The following is a 17,212-nucleotide window of genomic DNA, read 5'->3' on the forward strand; positions in this document are numbered from 1 at the left end:
TTTACTCCATCTCCATTGCCTGATCCACTGCCCAGAGAGAAAAGCAAATTAAATTGGGGTTTGAAAGAACAAGGAAGAGACAGGAGAGATGCCAGAGGATGCCATGGGGGTACGGACAGGTCCGCAGTAACGCGTGTGTGTTGGTGGGCTTGTGGAAGCAGGGGAGAGGATTACACGGGGAGCCTGGGCACAGGCCGGGGGAGGTGGGAAGGGCTGGGCTGGGCTCAAGGGTGAGCCCGAGGGGCTGCGCAGGGCAGCCCAGCAGCCCCTTTTGTGTGTGCAGCGTCAGGGGCTGCAAAGAGCGCGAGGAGCTGCCATGTCCATCCTGCCCCCCTTCCCCGGTTCCAGGGCCTGGGCTCGGGGAGGGGCAGCAGCCACTCCGGAGGGGCTGGCGGGGGTCCTGCCTCCTGCCAGGCTGGGGACACCGTTGAGTCCGGGGTTTCCTCCAGCACAGGAAGCCCTGGGACCAGCCGCGGGATGGCAGCTCAGGCTGACTCGTGTGACTTGTTCTTTTTTTTCTTTCTTTTTCCTCTTTCCTTACATTTTTTTGTAAAAAGGCAAACCTTGGGACCTCCGGCAGACCACGGGCACGGTGAATGCTCTGCGCTCTCCCTGCCTCTCCTCTGCCCCGCATGGCGCTCAGCGGTGGTTCTAACCCCATCTCCACACTTGGCTGCTCCTGACTCCCCCCAGCACAGCCTGTGCTTTGGGGAGTGTGGGCAGGACACCTGCCCCAGCCAAGGCCGAATGAGCCCTGTGCCTTCCCCTTTCCCTGGAGGAGGAAATGCCCGGCAGGTTTCTTCAAGCAGCACAGGAGCAGGATTAGGATGTCGCCAAGCCTGGTGGGCTGTTGGCAGAGCAGGTCACTGGTCTTCTGAGCCAGTGGGAACAAAATCTGTGCCCAGAGCAGGTCTGGCCGGGCTGCTGGAGGCCACGGCCAATGCTGGGAAGTGGCCAAGGGGGACAGCAGAGTATGGTCCTTGTCCTTGAGCTCCCATGTCTCTCTGGGCAGCGACAGAGCCACTGGCAGAGCAGTCCTGCCCCAGCTGCTTGCTCTAGGGTTGGCCAAATCCCTCTCAGAAACGCTCCTGGGTGTCTCCGTCTCCCACTTGCCTGCTCCTCTATAGGCTGAATTCTGCCTCTGGTGTCGTGGGGTCCTCCAAACCAAAGACAAATTCGCCCTGGTACGATGTCTGGGGAGGGCTCCCACAGGGAGCTCCTTTGGGTGACCGCGGGGCTGGGATGCGGTGCAGGGTTGGTGCTGGAAAGGAAACACGAGCAAGACGCGCTGCCCTGGAGAGGCGACCCCAGGGCCAGCGACGGGCAGGAGCTCCCATCCCTGCGCCTCGGGGCTCCAGACCCCAGCTCGAGAATGGGCCGAGTCCCTGGCTGTTCTCCACTCCACTTCGAGGGGCTGTTCAACCATGTCCTTTTGGGGCTCACAGCCCAGCAGAGGCAGGGCTCAGAACAACCGGCTGGTCTTTCTGGCCACCATTCCCTTGCTAGCGTGGTCCCGCTGGACCATGGAGAGAAGCTTTCAGTCAGCTGTGGTGCAGCCTTCGAGGTGCCTGCAAAGCTTCTCTGTGTCACCCGAATGGGCTGCTGCTCCACAGGCAGCTCCATGCCAGAGCTGCTCCAGCACGCCCAGGGTGCACGTCCAGGGTGCACCCAGGTCCATGTCACCCGCGGGCCCCTGGCTGCTGTCATCCGTGGGTGCCCGCAGCCCCGCAGAGCGCGGCGGACCCCTGTGTCATCAGCCTGGGGGTGCAGGGACGTCCACGGAGACGCCGGGACACGCGGGTTCCCAGCCCCGCGGGTGCCACCCTGAGCTGCGCATCTCCCCGCGGGAAGGCGGGCACGCGTGGGCCGCCCCCGCCGCCCTTTCGTCTATATAAGGCCGGGATCACCGTCCCGCGGCCCCACGGCCCCGGCCCCGCCGCATTCTTCTGCCTTGTATGGGCCGCGCCGGGCCGGGCGGCACCGCCCCGGCCCCCCCGCCCCGGGCCCCGCTGCCCGCCCGCCCTGCTAGGGCCGCGCCGCGGGCCGGGCCCCGGCAGAGCAGCGCCCGCCGCCCCGCAGCTGCCCCGCTCCGGTCCAGGTGAGGCGGCTTCGCCGGGGATCCGGCCCCGCCGCTCCCCGCCCCGCCGGACGGGCCGGGAACCGAGCGGCCACGGGGAGCGCCCGGCACGGGAGGGAGCGGGACAGCCACGGCGGGCCGGGAGGGACCGGGCGGGATGCAGCCGGGGCATCCCCGGCGGACCGGGCGGGATGGAGCCGGGGCAGCGCCGGCGGACCGGGCGGGATGGAGCTGGGGCAGCGCCGGCAGACCGGGCGGGATGGAGCTGGGGCAGCGCCGGCAGACCGGGCGGGATGGAGCTGGGGCAGCGCCGGCAGACCGGGCGGGATGGAGCTGGGGCAGCGCCGGCAGACCGGGCGGGATGGAGCTGGGGCAGCGCCGGCAGACTGGGCGGGATGGAGCTGGGGCAGCGCCGGCAGACTGGGCGGGATGGAGCTGGGGCAGCGCCGGCAGACCGGGCGGGATGGAGCTGGGGCAGCGCCGGCGGACCGGGCGGGATGGAGCTGGGGCAGCGCCGGCAGACTGGGCGGGATGGAGCTGGGGCAGCGCCGGCAGACCGGGCGGGATGGAGCTGGGGCAGCGCCGGCGGACCGGGCGGGATGGAGCTGGGGCAGCGCCGGCAGACTGGGCGGGATGGAGCTGGGGCAGCGCCGGCAGACCGGGCGGGATGGAGCTGGGGCAGCGCCGGCAGACCGGGCGGGATGGAGCTGGGGCAGCGCCGGCAGACTGGGCGGGATGGAGCTGGGGCAGCGCCGGCGGACCGGGCGGGATGGAGCCGGGGTAACTCCGGTGGACCGGGCGGGATGCAGCCGCGGCAGCTCGGAGGGGAGGCGGCAGGACGGGAAGGGAGAGCGGGAAGGAGCAGCTCCCGGCCGCCTCCCCGCACTGGCTTAAGCCCAGGGAGGGGACGATGCAGCGGCAGGAGAAGCCCCTCTGGTCCCCTCCGGCCGCGCAGGAGCCGCTCTGCGGGGCCCGGCAGGGATGTCCCAGCTAGGGGAGGCGAGGATCGGTCTTGAGCAAAGCTCTTAATAACTCTTTGCAACACCTGGAGCTGAGACACCCCGGTTTCTCCCCGGATAGCAGTGCTGCAAGAGCAGATCCCGCTGCCCGCGGCTTCACCTGCTTCCTGGTTTGTGAGAGCTGTTCCTATCTGGAACATCTGCTTTTTCCCCAAAATCTTTTTGCTGGTGGCCAGAGCCAAGGTGAAGATGCTTGTGTGATGCTCCAGTGATCTTCCCAGTGACCTGTGAGCAACTTCAGGCAATGAACTACTGTAAGGCAGAAAAGCTTTATTTAGCTCATTTCCTTCAGTCTTGAACACAGAGAAACTTTGCGTTTTGTTTAGCTATGCCCATGAAAACTTGAGGTCCTCTTGGCTTCTTTCCCTGCATGCCCTTTTGGTACAAAATGTTATGATTGTGATAAAAGCCAGGGAAGCTCTAAAACATGGACGTGTAGCAGAAGACGGCAGCGGGAGCAGCATTCTTTGGAGTGGAACATCCCCAAGTGTCAACAGCCACCACTGCTGACCAAAGATGGTTGGGTTTCTTCAGTCACTTGAATGTTTTTCCTCTCATCACTGACAGGCTCCGTGCGGCTGTAGGAGGAGTTTGCGGTCACCTCCCCCTCTGAGGCGCTGCGGCCAGATTCCCCCACCGAGGTGAGACCCTTAATTCTCCTGGGATATATCAAACCCAGTCCAGGGCATGTTATTCTAGTGGTCTGAGGCCACAAAGACCTTCTGCCCATGGTCTTGTTTCCCACCCTCCCTGGGCACCAGAAGGGTGCTGGATCTTTTGTGTGGTGATGGTGTCTGTGCATGGTCTTCTCATGGTGGCCTCGGAAACTGAGCTTTGGAAAGGTTTGCATGTGCCATATGGGTATGGTGAGGTCCTTGTCCCCTAAACTCGGTGGGAAGGAGCTAGCCCAGAAACTGCCTGCCGAAACTTGCAGTTGAGCCCCACAGCTGCACACGGGCCTTGCCGCGAGCAGAGGGCAGGCTGGGATGAATGCTCTGCGCGTGTGGCTCTGGCTCCCTGATGCTGCTCTTCTCCCTCCTGTCTACACATGAAACCCGCTCGCTGTCTTCAGTGCTGGTGGCTGCGGCTGGTCTGGGTTCACAGCCCAGGGCTCGCGTTCTGCTTTCCTCTTGCCTCCAAACTTCCTTTCCCACATCCATCTCTAATAAAGCCAAAAAAGGAGCAGAACATCAGCCTGCCTCCCTTCCTGCAGTGCCGAGCCGGACAGGGGCCGTTCCCGCAGCTCCCAGTGCCTGTGGCCGGCAGTGTGGCTCCCCCGGACACCTCGGCAGCGGGGACAGAGCCCAGCAATGCCACATCCCACGGGCATCCTGAGCAAGGCGGTGCTGGAGGAAAGGGAACGTTTAACAATAGATTAGGCAGGGAAGATCAGCCGCCCACTCCTCTAGCATACAACAACCTGGTTTGTCTGTTCTGCTGGCTCCAGAGGTGGGATGGGATGTCTGCTCCTGGGCAGTCCTGGTGCTGGGAGAGGTGCCCAGCAGACAGATAAAGTGTTGCAGGTGGAAGGATGCTGGCCCGCAGCCCCTGTGCGGGTGTGGGATGCTGCAGGGCATCACCCATGCTGGCCCCTGTGCCACCCTGGGAGAGGGGATGGGAACTGCTGCCTATGCTGGACTAACACCCCCTGCACTGCCGTAACATTGAGGTGTGGCTGGCCGGGTGTTGTGGTGGGACAGTGCTTACCTGTTACTAAACACGGCTGTGTTGTGGCTTGCTGGTAATAGCAACTCATTTTGGAAAGAGCCATTGGGCAGAGATTTAACCACAGTCCCTCCACGGGGCTGTCGTTCACCCTGCGGGGGTGTTCTCTGGGACAGCCCGGGCTGTTTGGATCGCTCTTTCCCTATCCTCACCAAAAGCATCCAGCAGATGCACATCATGTGTCTTGCTGCTGGGATCGTGTGGCAGGGAGGAGCTGGCTGCGAGCAGGAGGCGATGTCTGGCTGTGCTGGGACTGCAGGGCAGCCCCGCGCGGTGCTGGAGCCTCAGCAGCACTTCCAGAGGTGGCTCCTGTGGTTGCATCGCCAGCTTCCAAGGAGCCACCTTTGGGAAACCCTTAGCAGCATATCCCGTGTGTTATCAAGGAGGAAGCACATGGCAGCTTATTTTTCTGATAACTGTGGGCCTTTGCTCTTTCTCTTTGAAACAATTTCTTTTACTAACTAATGAACCTTTGAAGCCGTCCCCGTGGTCCCTGGGGTCTGACTCCCAGGTGAGGAAGGCACAAGCCTCATGGTGCAGGAGGCAGGGAGATCATCTTGGCAGGAGTGGTGGCAGAAGGATGAGGGAATAAGGGGAGCCGGTGACGGGGCAAGTGTGGTGATGGGATCGGCACACAGCGTCCGTGCTGGGCTGGCTGGGGTCTCACCCCAGCACTGACCTCCCTGGCTCTGCTGCCTGAGGTCAGCAGCCCCTGGGCAGGGACAGGGCTTTCAGCGGGGCTGGCGGGAGCAGGACAGGTCTCTGTGGGTTTCCTTCTTGCCAAGGAGGAAGCCGGTGGTTTGGTGGCTGTACCAACCGGCTCAGCAGAGTCCACTCCAGCATGCAGGGCATCGTGGCTGGGCATTTCCTCAAATGGGCTGAGCATCAGGTTTTTGGGAATCCCAGAAAGCACAGGCTGGAAGACCAGGGCAGAGCAGCCGTCGAGCCCTCGTGCAGCGCACAGATTGCCCCAGCCGAATCAGGACTCAGATCACTTCTGTCTCATGCAGGGGCACCTTTCCCTGCACTGACCCCAAAAATTCTCTTCCCAAGTCCCAGCCAGCCCAAGAGGATCTACTAACAGCAGAAACAGAATGATTAGGAGATGACCAGGCTGAACTGGACCTTGGGACCAAGCAACTTTCTGGGGCATATTTTGGATCAAACAGCAAAATCATATGCTGTCAAAATCACACTTAATCCCCATAACAAGAACCATCTCTCTGGAGAGGGTGCCAAGCTGTGCTTTCTGCTGCTGGTCACAGCTGGGGCAGGGTAAATATTTGGATAATATTAATTCATGTGGTGAGAGCAAAACTCCTGCTTGTTTCTCTAGTCTTCTGGTAATAATTCTGCTAATAACTCAGCATGTTTTGAAAACTCAGCCCAGTGCCGTGGGGCAGCGGCACAGCTTTTGTTGCTGGCTCTGGCCTGGCACAGCGCAGCTGTGGTGCTCGGCCGAGCCTCCCCAGGCCGAGCCTCCCCAGGCCGAGCCTCCCTAGGCTGAGCCTCCCCAGGCCTGGCTGCGGCTCAGGGTCGGCAGCGCACGCAGGGGCCGGCAGAGCCTGCAGAAAGAGGCTGATCCGTCGCAAAGAGCTTCGCGGTACAGCCGTGCTGGAGGAAGCAGGGGGGACTGAGATCTCCTGCCCACTCAGCCATCCTGCTGCTGTGACACACGCCTCTTTCCTGGGGGACACTGGGGAAGAACAGCACATCTGGGGGGTGCCGGGGTGATTTGGTGACTGTCGGTAGGCACTGGGGCCACACGAGGGAGGGGATGTGGGCAGCGCTGTGTCCATCCCAGCCCTGCAGCCACTGGGGCTCATGTGGAATGAGGAGGGGACCGTGTGGGGGACATGAAGCACCTCCCCTGCAGACGAAGGCCCTGGCTGGGGCTCAGCGGGTGCTGCCAGGCTCTCTGGTGTGGTGCAATGCTGCCACAGGGGGATGGGAGCGGGTGTAGGGGTGGGGAAAGAGTCCCCAGCCCCCTCTGAGCTTGACTGGGCACCATGGTGCCAGCCAGCCCTGCAGGCACTGTCACCATAGCTGGGATGTGGCACTCACCACAGCCCCTAGAATGTCCTTCTAGTGCAGCCCAGATGAGCCTGGGGACCAGGCTGGTGGCCACTCCAGCTCCCCCCTTTGCAGCCCCTTGGAAAAGGGGAGGGAAAGAGCTGGCAAGCAGGTCCGGTGCAGGGAGGGCTGGTGGGAGCCGTGCAGGTGTGGAAGGCTTTTTGCTCAGGCCTCGGACAAGCCAGCGCTGGGGCCCCGCTAGGACGGGTGCTCCTGCGGCGCCCTGGGTGTCAGCGTTAAGGACCCAGCCGGGGAGCGGGTCCCGAGCGGCATGCCCAGGGTGGCCGGGCCAGCGGGCACAGCTGCTGGCACACAGCTCACTGCTGTTGTTGCTTTGTGCTGCTTCACGCAGCATGATGCGGCTTCTTAACTGCTGCGTGTCCGGCAAAGGCAGGAAGGCAGGCGGCCCTGCTGCCTGCCACGGCAGGGGACACGGCGGAACAGAGTAGTAATACTCTGTTCTTCCCCCGAACAATTAATTCATTAATCCATTATCACAGAATCATAGGATGTCCTGAGTTGGAAGGGACCCACAAGGATAGTCAAGGCCAAATTAATTTAACCTTGCCCCCCGCAGCTGTTCCCCATGCCAGGTGCTGACCCAGATAGGGAAACTGAGGCATGGGGCTGCACATGAGGGAGAAATGGCCGCAGTAGACACATGAAGGCTCTGAGCAGCATCTCTCCCTTGGGCTGATCCCACCCCAGACCTCCCCATGGGGCCGTGCTGAGCTGGCAGCTGCCACCCTCACTCTGCCGGGCATCTTTGCTGGCGTCTTGCTGAGTAACGCTGGCTGGGATTCCACTGGGAGAGGTCTGAGCATCCTCCTCTCAGGTAACGTTGGTGGTCACAGGGGGGTGCTGAGCACCCCATACAGATCCTGTTTGGGTGCCCAGCACCCGTGGTGCAGGATGTCTTAAATTCCAACTGCGTCCCTCAGCCTGGCAGCATGAGGGAATGACACCAAACCACTGCTTGGAGGCTGTGGAGGGGCTCAGGTACCATCTCGCTGCTGGGCATGGGCTCCCTGCTCCCGCCTGGCTCTGCTGGGTGCTCGCCAGCACGGGCTGGGGGCAGGAACACCCCTTTGAGAGATCAGGTTTTCCTGCTGTTGTCTTGCCTTGGTGGTATCTGGGGTCCATGTGCTGCCTTTGCCATTCACTATGGGACATACATTGCCCCAGCCATGTCCCCAAACGTGTGCCCATCCACAGCTGCCCCCCCTCTTTGCTCCTCCGGGCTGCTGCCTTCTCCTGGCATTCATTACCTGTAACAACAGCACCAGTCCTGGGCGCCCCGTGCTCCCGGCATTACTCAGCTGCTGCGCCCCCGCCCCGCAGGGCTCTGCAGCCCCAAGAGGTCCCTGACCCCCTTTCCCCACCGCTTCGGGGCCCTTCCCGTGGGCTCCCCGGGCAGAGCGGGGAGGGACGCGGCCTTTGGCCCGGCGGGGGCGGGAGGTGGGATGGAGGGAGCGGGGACGGAGGGGGAAGGGAGGCGGTGGTATGTGAGGAATGTGCCCGGGGCAGATAACCCCTTCCCGCTGGGTGCTGCCCATGGCCCGGGGACGGGCTGCGGCTGCCTTGGGCAGCGGAAGGGAGGGTGTGCAGGGACACCCATTGCTGGGGGGAGCCCTGCCGGGGGGCAGGGGCCATGGTTGAGCTCTGCCCAAAATGCCGAGGCACCTGTCCCCATGGGAACCCGGGACTGGCAGAGTGGGGGAGCGCTGGGTGCTGGGCTGGGCATCTCTCCCTGTGCCTGGGGTGCGAAGGGGGCGAGTGGCAAGTGAGTTTGGGGAGCCCTGTCTGCAGCCGGTAGGGACAGCCCTGGGCAAAGGGTGCCAGTGAGTGCTTGTGACTTCCCAAGGGACTCGTTAGAGCCTGAATGTCACCTGTCCCCATGTACAACTCTGTGGCCACCTTATCTCGTTGTTGCCAAACTGTGTGAGTGGCAGGGAAACCGAGGCATGGGAGGATGTGCCAGGAGTTGTGTGTCCCTGCCTCTGCTCCAGCCTCCCCGGCTCTGCCTGTCGCCGGCCCCCTGACACCCCTGCCTGCTGCCCGGCCCCCAGGTACCACCCCAGCCGCCAAGATGTCCAGCAAACGTGCCAAAGCCAAGACCACCAAGAAGCGTCCCCAGCGCGCCACCTCCAATGTCTTTGCCATGTTCGACCAGTCGCAGATCCAGGAGTTCAAGGAAGCCTTCAACATGATGGACCAGAACCGTGATGGCTTCATTGACAAGGAGGATCTGCATGACATGCTGGCTTCTCTCGGTGAGCAGATCCTCCCCTCGTGCCTCCACGTGTCCTTCAGCCCCTCTGCCCTCAACATCTCCTTGGCAAGTGGGGAGAGCTGCTGGGTCACCTAGTGCCTCACACCCAGTGGTGGAGACCAGCTTTGGTGGGGTGCTGTTGGGGCACAGCCCTTCTGCTTTGGGCCAGCCTGATGCTGGCTGTGAAACCTGGGGCAGATTTCTCTGCTGGCACCAGCTGACGGCACAAGGTGTGTTTGTGGAGGTACCCAAGGGCAGCAGCCTGATGTGCTGCTTTTACAGCCGTGCTCACTAGAAGGGAAGAGACCCTTGGGGCCGGAGAAGCTTTGCTCTAGGAGCAACCACCAGCTGCAGCCATTGAGTATCTGAGTGGTCTCACCCCAGAATATCACCTGGGGTTGTACCCTGTGGGACAAAGCTCCTGTTGCTCTCAGCTGGGGTGACAGAAGAGGCAGGTCCCTGTGCTGGCACGATACCTTGACCAGTTGAGACTTGCAGCTCTGGCTGTATCCTGAACCCTAAGCCTCTTCTCCTTCACTGCAGGCCGTGGCTTCCACCTCCCGCTCCCCGTGGTGCCTCCATGGCGCTTTCGGAGGTCTGTCAATGATTGACCTGGCAGCCAAACCTGTTCTGGAGGTCCTGCCTGGCCCTGGGAGGGACCTCCCCCCTCCCTGAGAGAAGCAGCTCTGGGAGCAGAGAGGGGCTGGGTGCTGGGGCACCTCAGTAGCGGAGCTTAAACCATTGCTGGTGCATCCATGGCAGGAGCAGTGCTACAGACATCAGCAGAATGCGGCTCACACAGGGACATTGCTGCCCCCCTCCTTGGCAGGGGGCAGGGTCTCAGCTGCCACAGGAATGGGGAAAAGCCGGGGGGTTAGTTCCTGGTGACCCCCAGGCGAATTCCTGCATCTCCCTCAGGGCTGAGCCTGGCAGAGGTTGCTTCCAAGTGGCCTGGGGCGTGGATTAAAGCACGGGAGAGCTGCTGAGGGTGCAGCGCCAGGCACTGTGGAAACCCCCTTCCCTTGTTTGTGGGGTGGGTGAACACGTGCCAGCAAATTCATTTGCAATTAAAAAAACTCAGCCAGCTGAATAGGTGGGCTGGCTTTGGGGATTGGTCCTGTGGGGGGACAGGGCATGAACACACACCTCCGCCTGTGTCTGGCAGGGAAGAACCCCACGGACGAGTATCTGGAGGGCATGATGAGTGAAGCACCGGGGCCCATCAACTTCACCATGTTCCTCACCATGTTCGGGGAGAAGCTGAACGGCACCGACCCAGAGGACGTCATCCGCAATGCCTTTGCCTGCTTCGACGAGGAGGCATCAGGTCAGGTGCTGCCTGCCCTGCCTTTCGGGCAGCCAGGACGAGGGCTGGGCCAGATCCTTGGGGACAGTCCCCAGGCAGCTCCAGAGCAGGACAGTGGCCAGGGGAACCTTTGGGAGAGACAGGGAAGGTCCTGCCACTCAGCCCTCCTGTGCTGTCTCCTGCTAACGCCACCCCACCCTGTCCCCACAGGCTTCATTCATGAGGACCATCTGCGCGAGCTGCTGACCACCATGGGAGACAGATTCACTGATGAGGAGGTGGATGAGATGTACCGGGAGGCACCCATCGACAAGAAGGGCAACTTCAACTATGTGGAGTTCACCCGCATCCTGAAGCACGGGGCCAAGGACAAGGACGATTAGAGCCCGGGGCTGCCCATCCCCTCTGCCTCTCCCTGTGCGCACCCCTGCCCCTCGGCCCCCCTTGCTGCCCCACAGCAGCTCCCCCATGGGAAACACCTCCCAGGACCGTCACCCCACATCAGGTCACGCTTGGAGGGGAAGTGCTGCCATCGCTTCACCACTGTGTGCCCATCCACCAGTCCCAGACCTCACCTCCCATTGCCTCTCCCACCCACAGGCTCGCCCCAGTGGGGCCCCCAGCCTGGCTATGACCCCCCCAGTAGCAGCTGACCCCCTCAAAGCCACCATGCCACCAGTCCCTGGGGCCAGGGTGAGCTTCCAGGTGAGCGCTGCCCCGTGGGGTTTTGGCTGGCTCGGGCCCAAACGATCCCTGTCTCAGGGCCACAGCACAGAGAGAAAGCGCCTCTCCCCCTCCTCCCACACTCCCCTTGTTTATGAAAGAAAACCCACTTTGTTTCCTCCTCCCTGGCTGTTTTATGGCTTTAGAGCCTGTGATCTGAGGGATCTGGGAAGCCGAAGCGGTGCATAAAATCTGACGGGTGTGATACAGAGGTGTGCTGTGTGCGACTCCCCCGCGGACCCGTGCCGTGCCGTACCACGCCGTGCCGTGCCGTACCACGCCATGCCGTGCCGTGGCGAGCTGTCTGACTGCCTGGCGGGTCTGAGGGGTGGGACTGGGCACCTGGTGGGTCTGGGGGTGGGTTTGGGCACCATGTCTCCCCACCTCGCTGCTGTTGCCAGCCGGGGCTCCTTCCAGCTGAGGAGCCTTCTTTTGAAAATCACTCCAAACCTGCAGAAAATCAGCTTGAGCACTGTTTTCTGATCCCATGGTGACGGGATGAGGGTTCTGCTTGGCCCCTGCGTCAGGGTGGGCAGACTGAGATACACTTGGCAAGTGCTGGCCACACTTCCCCCATCAGCTGGTTCGGGGTCTCGGAGGCTCCACCACCCTTTTGCGTCACCCTGAGGGGGCAGGGGTGCAGGTATGAGACAGGGAGGGTGAGAAATGGAGAGGGGGGGTTGTCCCCTTGGTTTGGCTATTTATCACCACCTGAATAAGGGTGTAGGGGTGCAGGGGGACTCCCACCTTGCAAAGCTGCTATCTTAAGTGCTGCTTGAAGTCATCTGGTCTCTCTGCCCTGGAAGGATGGCTTTCCTGCATTTCTTTATTTAAAATAGCAGAAAACGTGATGCAAACCCACAGAAGCTGGTGAGGGCACAGTGCATGCCGGAGATGCTCCCAGTGCGCTGGAAAAGCTCGGACGAGGCCCGCGGGGCTCTGTGGTGCGTGCTGCTGCGATCAGCGCGGTCACCAGCCCCGTCCCTGCGCAGGGACCTGCCAGGCCACAGGAGGTGCTCTCACGGGGAGATGACCCACGGTTGATAAGCTTCTCCTTGGTTCTCAGTGCTTCTATTTGCAAGTGCTACCAACACAAGGAAAGATTAACTGAATTATCCGGGATACAGAGACATGAAAGGCTGAACACTTACTTTCCAGTGAGCTCCCAGGGTCATGGCTCATGCCCTGCAGCAACAGCCCCAAACCAGCCCACCTCCAGGCTCGCAGATTCCTTCCCTAATTCCATGCCCTACCAGGGAGAAACCTACAGGTCTCTCACTTCCAGAGCAAAGCCCAGGGCCTGAAGGCTGCTGGAGGGCAGGATGCTTTTTGAAAAGTCCCTTTCACTGGGACTCACATAAAAGTGACTGTCTCACAGACATCACTTTGGGGCAGAGGGGCTGATGCTGGAGATACACTGAGTGGTGTGGGAAAGGACCTCCAGCTTCAGCAAGGCCTCAGCCACGGGTGTTACCAGACACGCAGGAACCACGTCTGGCTCAGGGCGTCTGGGGCCAGGAGCATCACACCCTCAGGCTCTGTTCTTGTCCTCTTTTGGCACCTGCTTCTAGCCATGATGGGAGATGGGACACCAGAAGACATACCAGTTAGTCCAACAATGGTCAGAGCCCTTTCTATGCTTCATTATTTCTTCTCATTTCTGGTACTAACTGAGCCCAGCCCCCTGTTTTTGCTCAGCTGTCGGCTTCCCGGCTTTCCCAGCGGTGCAGAGGCTGGAGAGCAACCTTTCCAGTCACATCGGCTCACATCATCCATCAGCCTGTGCTCTTGGAAAGCCCCTGGTGCTACCAACACAAGCAGGTGGGGCAGTTCTCCTGTGCTATCAAACACGCATTCCCCATAAAGACTTCATCCATTTTGGCCAACCCCTTAACCCAAGGAGGGAGAAAGAAACATCAGCAACCCCTCAACTATTTGCACCGATATGAACCTCATGAAGTTCAACCAGGCCAGCTGCAAGGTCCTGCATTCCAGTACCAGCTCAGGCTGGGGGATGGACGGGTTGAGAGCAGCCCTGCGGAGAAGGACAAATTGATTGAGAGCTGGCAATGTGCGCTTGCAGCCTGGAAAGCCAAGTGTGTCCTGCGCTGCATCAGAAGAACCGTAGCCAGCAGGCTGACCTGTCTTGACTCAGTGATTTCTAAGGTGTTAGCATCAAAATAAAACTAAATGTTTAATTTCAGAAGTGTGTGCGTGGGGTGGGGCGGCAGGAGGGGGTGCGAGAGAGCACCAAATTCAGAAAATAACTGTCCTTTTACTTCAATCTAAAAGAGCTGTTCCCAGTGAAAAAGTGTTTCCTGATGTTCAGGGGACCTTGCTGTGTTCCAGTTTGTGCCCGTGGCCTCTGGTCCTGTCCCTGGGCACCACTGGCAGGGCCTGGCTCTGTCCTGCCTGCACCCTCCCTCCAGTATCTCCACACCGACGGGATCTCCCTGAGCCTGCTCTGCTCCAGTGAACAGTCCCGGCTCTCTCAGCCTCTCACAGCAGAGACGCTCCAGTCCCTGCATCATCTCCATGGCCCTTCACGGGACTCTCTCCAGTATGTCCTGTCTCTCGTGTGCTGGGGAGCCCAGCACCCCAGGGCTGCCTCACCAGAGCTGAGCAGAGGAGAAGGATCCGCTCCCTGGCCCCGCTGGGACTGATGCAGCCCAGGATGCCATTGCCATACTTGGCTACAAGGGCACCTTGTTGGCTCATGGTCAACTTGTGTCCTCCAGGCCCCCAGGACCTTTCCTACCAAGCTGCTTCCCAGCTGGGCAGCCCCTGGCACATCCTGGTGCCTGGGACCGACCCTCCTGTGAGCAGGACTTTGCATTTCTCCTTGCTGAACTTCAGGAGGCTCCTGCTGGCCTATTTCTTCAGCTCTTGCTCCTGATCCTACATGCAGCCTGGCCAGGGGCCCAGGAGCTGCCCTGGCTGCTCCGAGTGGCAGCTCCTGTTGTGTCAGCTCTCCCCATGGAATTATTCCCCTCCCTTAACCTGAACAAGAACTGTCTGTGCAGCCCAGAGAGGCTTCCTCCAAACCATGACCCACGAGTGCCATTCTCCAGAGCTGTGAGCTCCACCCTGATGCCCCCAGAGCATCACTTTTTCATGTCAAATTACACAGGTTATGGGAATATCAGAGAGGCAAAGGATATGGCAGCACTTGCTGAAAGAGGGTCTGCTCCTACCCTATGGTCTCTGGAAGGGCATGGCTGCCCCATGGGGAGGGGCAGGAGGAGATGGAGGGGCTGTGGTGCCCAAGTGTGGGGCTCCAGTGCTGGAGCTGGGCAGGATCACACAGTGCTGGAGGTGGTGGAGCAGCTGGTGCTGCAGCTGAGCCCGGCACCGCGGGGCCGTGGCACCAGCAGCTGGGCACTGGGTGTTCTTGCGGTGCTGCTGGTTCGCAGTCGGTGCCCAGCTGGCACACACCAGCCCTTAGCGATGGCACCATAGTGCAACCATTGGTATCTTCAGCAAGGAGGCGGCGATTGCTTTTAAACCTTTAAATCTGCATTTAAATCTCTGCAGGAGATGGGTTAAGCTCACCAGCCCGAGGCTCCCACTCCACCCCTGCACAGGGGACAGACAAACCCAGTTATCGCTTCCCTCCTGATGCTGCCATGACTCCAGCCACCGTGCCTTGGCTTTTGCAGAGCAAAGGCAGGCTGTTCACCAGTAGAAAAGCCCTGTTAACAGCACTCCCAGCACCAGAGGGAGGGCAAAGGGTGGAGGGAGCTGTACCTGGGACACCTCTCGGAGGCTGCCTGGCTTTTCCAGCATCCCCCTTCAGGCTCTTGCTGGCTGATTGTTTTTCAAATTGCTGAAGTTTAATAGTATTGTCATGTCAATGGGCCTGGCCAGACTTTGCAGGGCCGGTTGGGGGGACTCAGCCTGGACAAGCCCTTAGCAAGAGGCAGAGCCCCTGCCATGGCCCCTGGCCCCACAAAGCTCCCAATTCCCCATCAGATGCAGCTCCCTGGCTCCTGTTCCAGGCTGCGTTTGTCCAGGGATTTTGGATCCCCAAGATGCTGTGCTCCGGCATCCAGTTGGATTTTTCCGAGGCTGCTTCTACATGGCCTGTATCTGCAGCCCAGGGAGCGCAGGAGGGCTCATGGCCTAACCCTGGGCAGGTATTTGAGCCCAGGCACCATTTCCCAGATGTGTCAATTAGGCAGAAGACTAATACAGCCTTTGTCGAAGGGTGGGAGCAAAACCATACTGTTCGGATGGACAGTTCTGCCTGGGCACGGTGGCTGACACAGACCACGGGGACTCTGGCGTCACCCACCAGGAACAGGCTGGGTGCCTGGGCAGGGAGCAGAGCAGGCAGGAGCGCCCCTGGTGTGAGGGGGCTGCCTGGGCCAGGGGTGCACCGGGCACTGGTACAAACTTGCAGCAGACAGGATTTGCTCCCAGGGCTGACTCCACACCTCATTTGTGGTTCACCAGCCCACACTGCGTTTGCATTAATGCAGCAATAGCAATTTGTGGGTACAGTTTCACTTAGGACGTAAGGTTTAGAAGCAACTAAACAAATACTTTAAGGAATTCTCCTGTTAGTTTCATTTAATTATTTATTGCACCACACAGTCTGCTTTTCACAGACCAAAAACCTACCATAGAAGTTTATTTTTCAGCCTTTCTCAATACCCAAATGGATTCCCATCTTTCTCCCTGCAAGCAGAAAAGAGGGGAAGAAGGGGAGCTGCAGCACAGCTTGCAAATGTGATGGAACCTGGGAGGGCAGAGCGGCCCCGAGGCCGGCTTCTGTGCCAGGTGCCATCAGACGCAAACGGCAAATAAGCTCTGCGTAGAGAAAGATGGAGCAGGACCCGGTGACCCTTGGGGCTGCTGTGCCCCACGAGCACATAGGTCCCGCACGCTGTGCTCGGTTTGGCAAGGATGAGCACAGGCGTCTCCAAGAGGGGGGATGGACATGCCAACGAGGACATCCACAAGAGAAGCGTCTCTCTGCTGGCACCCCTCTGGGCTGGCTGCTGCATGGGGTCATCTTGACTTCGCACGGCAGCACCTTCTCCATGGCAGGAGCTGGAAGGGATCAGCCTGTGTTTCTCACTGCGTCGCCCACGCAGCCCAGAGGGTGCCTAACCCATGGGATGTGGCACCGCTGCTCAGAGCAGCTCGTCTCTGTGGGTCCCACCGATGAAGGGCATCATGCCAGGGTGGACACGATGGATGCGTTCCCTTCTGGGCTTGGCATTGCTCACCTGCTTGTCCTGAGTGTCTGGCAGAGGGTGAAGGTGTGACCCAGCCCCACATTGCAGAAAGGCACAGAGCACACAGTGGGGAAATCCTGCAGGACCCACGTCCTGGACCAGCAGCATGCCTGCATTTAAACGGAGTGATTTGGTCTCCAAAACTCAGAAGGTCACCTTAGGCTCTGCTATTGCAGTGGAGAGGCAGACGGCGAGCGGTGGCAGGCCAGTAAGGTCTCCAAAGAGCCTGGCCTGTTGTCAGTGGACACGGCAAAGGTACCACCAGGTGCCTCCTGGGTCACCACAGTTGCTCTGAAACACCTTCCGCTGCCATGGGAGCAGTGGTGGTCTGAGGTCCCTGGGGCTGTCACCCACACTCACCCCAGCAGCTCCTGTCCCCAGGCCTGTCCCTGCAACCAGTGCCTGCCTGTTCACTGCCCACAGGCACCAGTGACCCCTTGGTGCTCAGACACAGGGTTCAGCCTTAACATGGCCTGGGGCAAGGAGCTTGTGCAGTGTCCCGGGCTGGGTGCTCACGGATGGGTGTCCCTGGGTGGATGTCACTGGGTGGGTGTCCCTGTGCAGGTGTCCCTGAGTGGGGGTCCCTGGGTGGGTCCTCCAGAGTGGATGTCCCTGTGCGGCTGTCCCTAGGTGGGAATCCTTTGGTGGGTGCCCCTGGGTGGGTCCTCCTGTGCGGCTGTCCCTGAGTGAGTGTCGCTGGGCAGGTGGCCGTGCGTGGGTGAGCATGAGCGTCCCTTTGCGGGTGCCCCTGTTGGGGTGCGGGATGCAGCTCCG

The 17,212-nt window shown here is 60.7% G+C and overlaps 1 protein-coding gene across 2 annotated transcripts; it reads left to right on the forward strand.

Moving 5' to 3' along the window:
• Positions 1–8,983: 8,983 nt before the first annotated feature.
• MYL9 (myosin light chain 9) lies at positions 8,984–10,855 on the forward strand (the record flags this gene model as incomplete). Of its 2 annotated transcripts, XM_080354601.1 has the most annotated exons (3): positions 8,984–9,167; positions 10,332–10,493; positions 10,683–10,855. In XM_080354601.1, the coding sequence occupies 3 exons, from the start codon at positions 8,984–8,986 to the stop codon at positions 10,853–10,855; spliced, it is 519 nt and encodes a 172-aa protein (XP_080210727.1). The 2 variants fall into 2 exon arrangements, with proteins under 2 accessions (XP_080210727.1, XP_080210728.1); XM_080354602.1 differs by lacking the exon at positions 10,332–10,493.
• Between the last annotated feature and the right edge of the window lie 6,357 nt (positions 10,856–17,212).

Source organism: Nesoenas mayeri (assembly GCF_963082525.1).
Source record: "Nesoenas mayeri genome assembly, chromosome: 16".
NCBI classification, from domain to species: Eukaryota; Metazoa; Chordata; class Aves; order Columbiformes; family Columbidae; genus Nesoenas; species Nesoenas mayeri.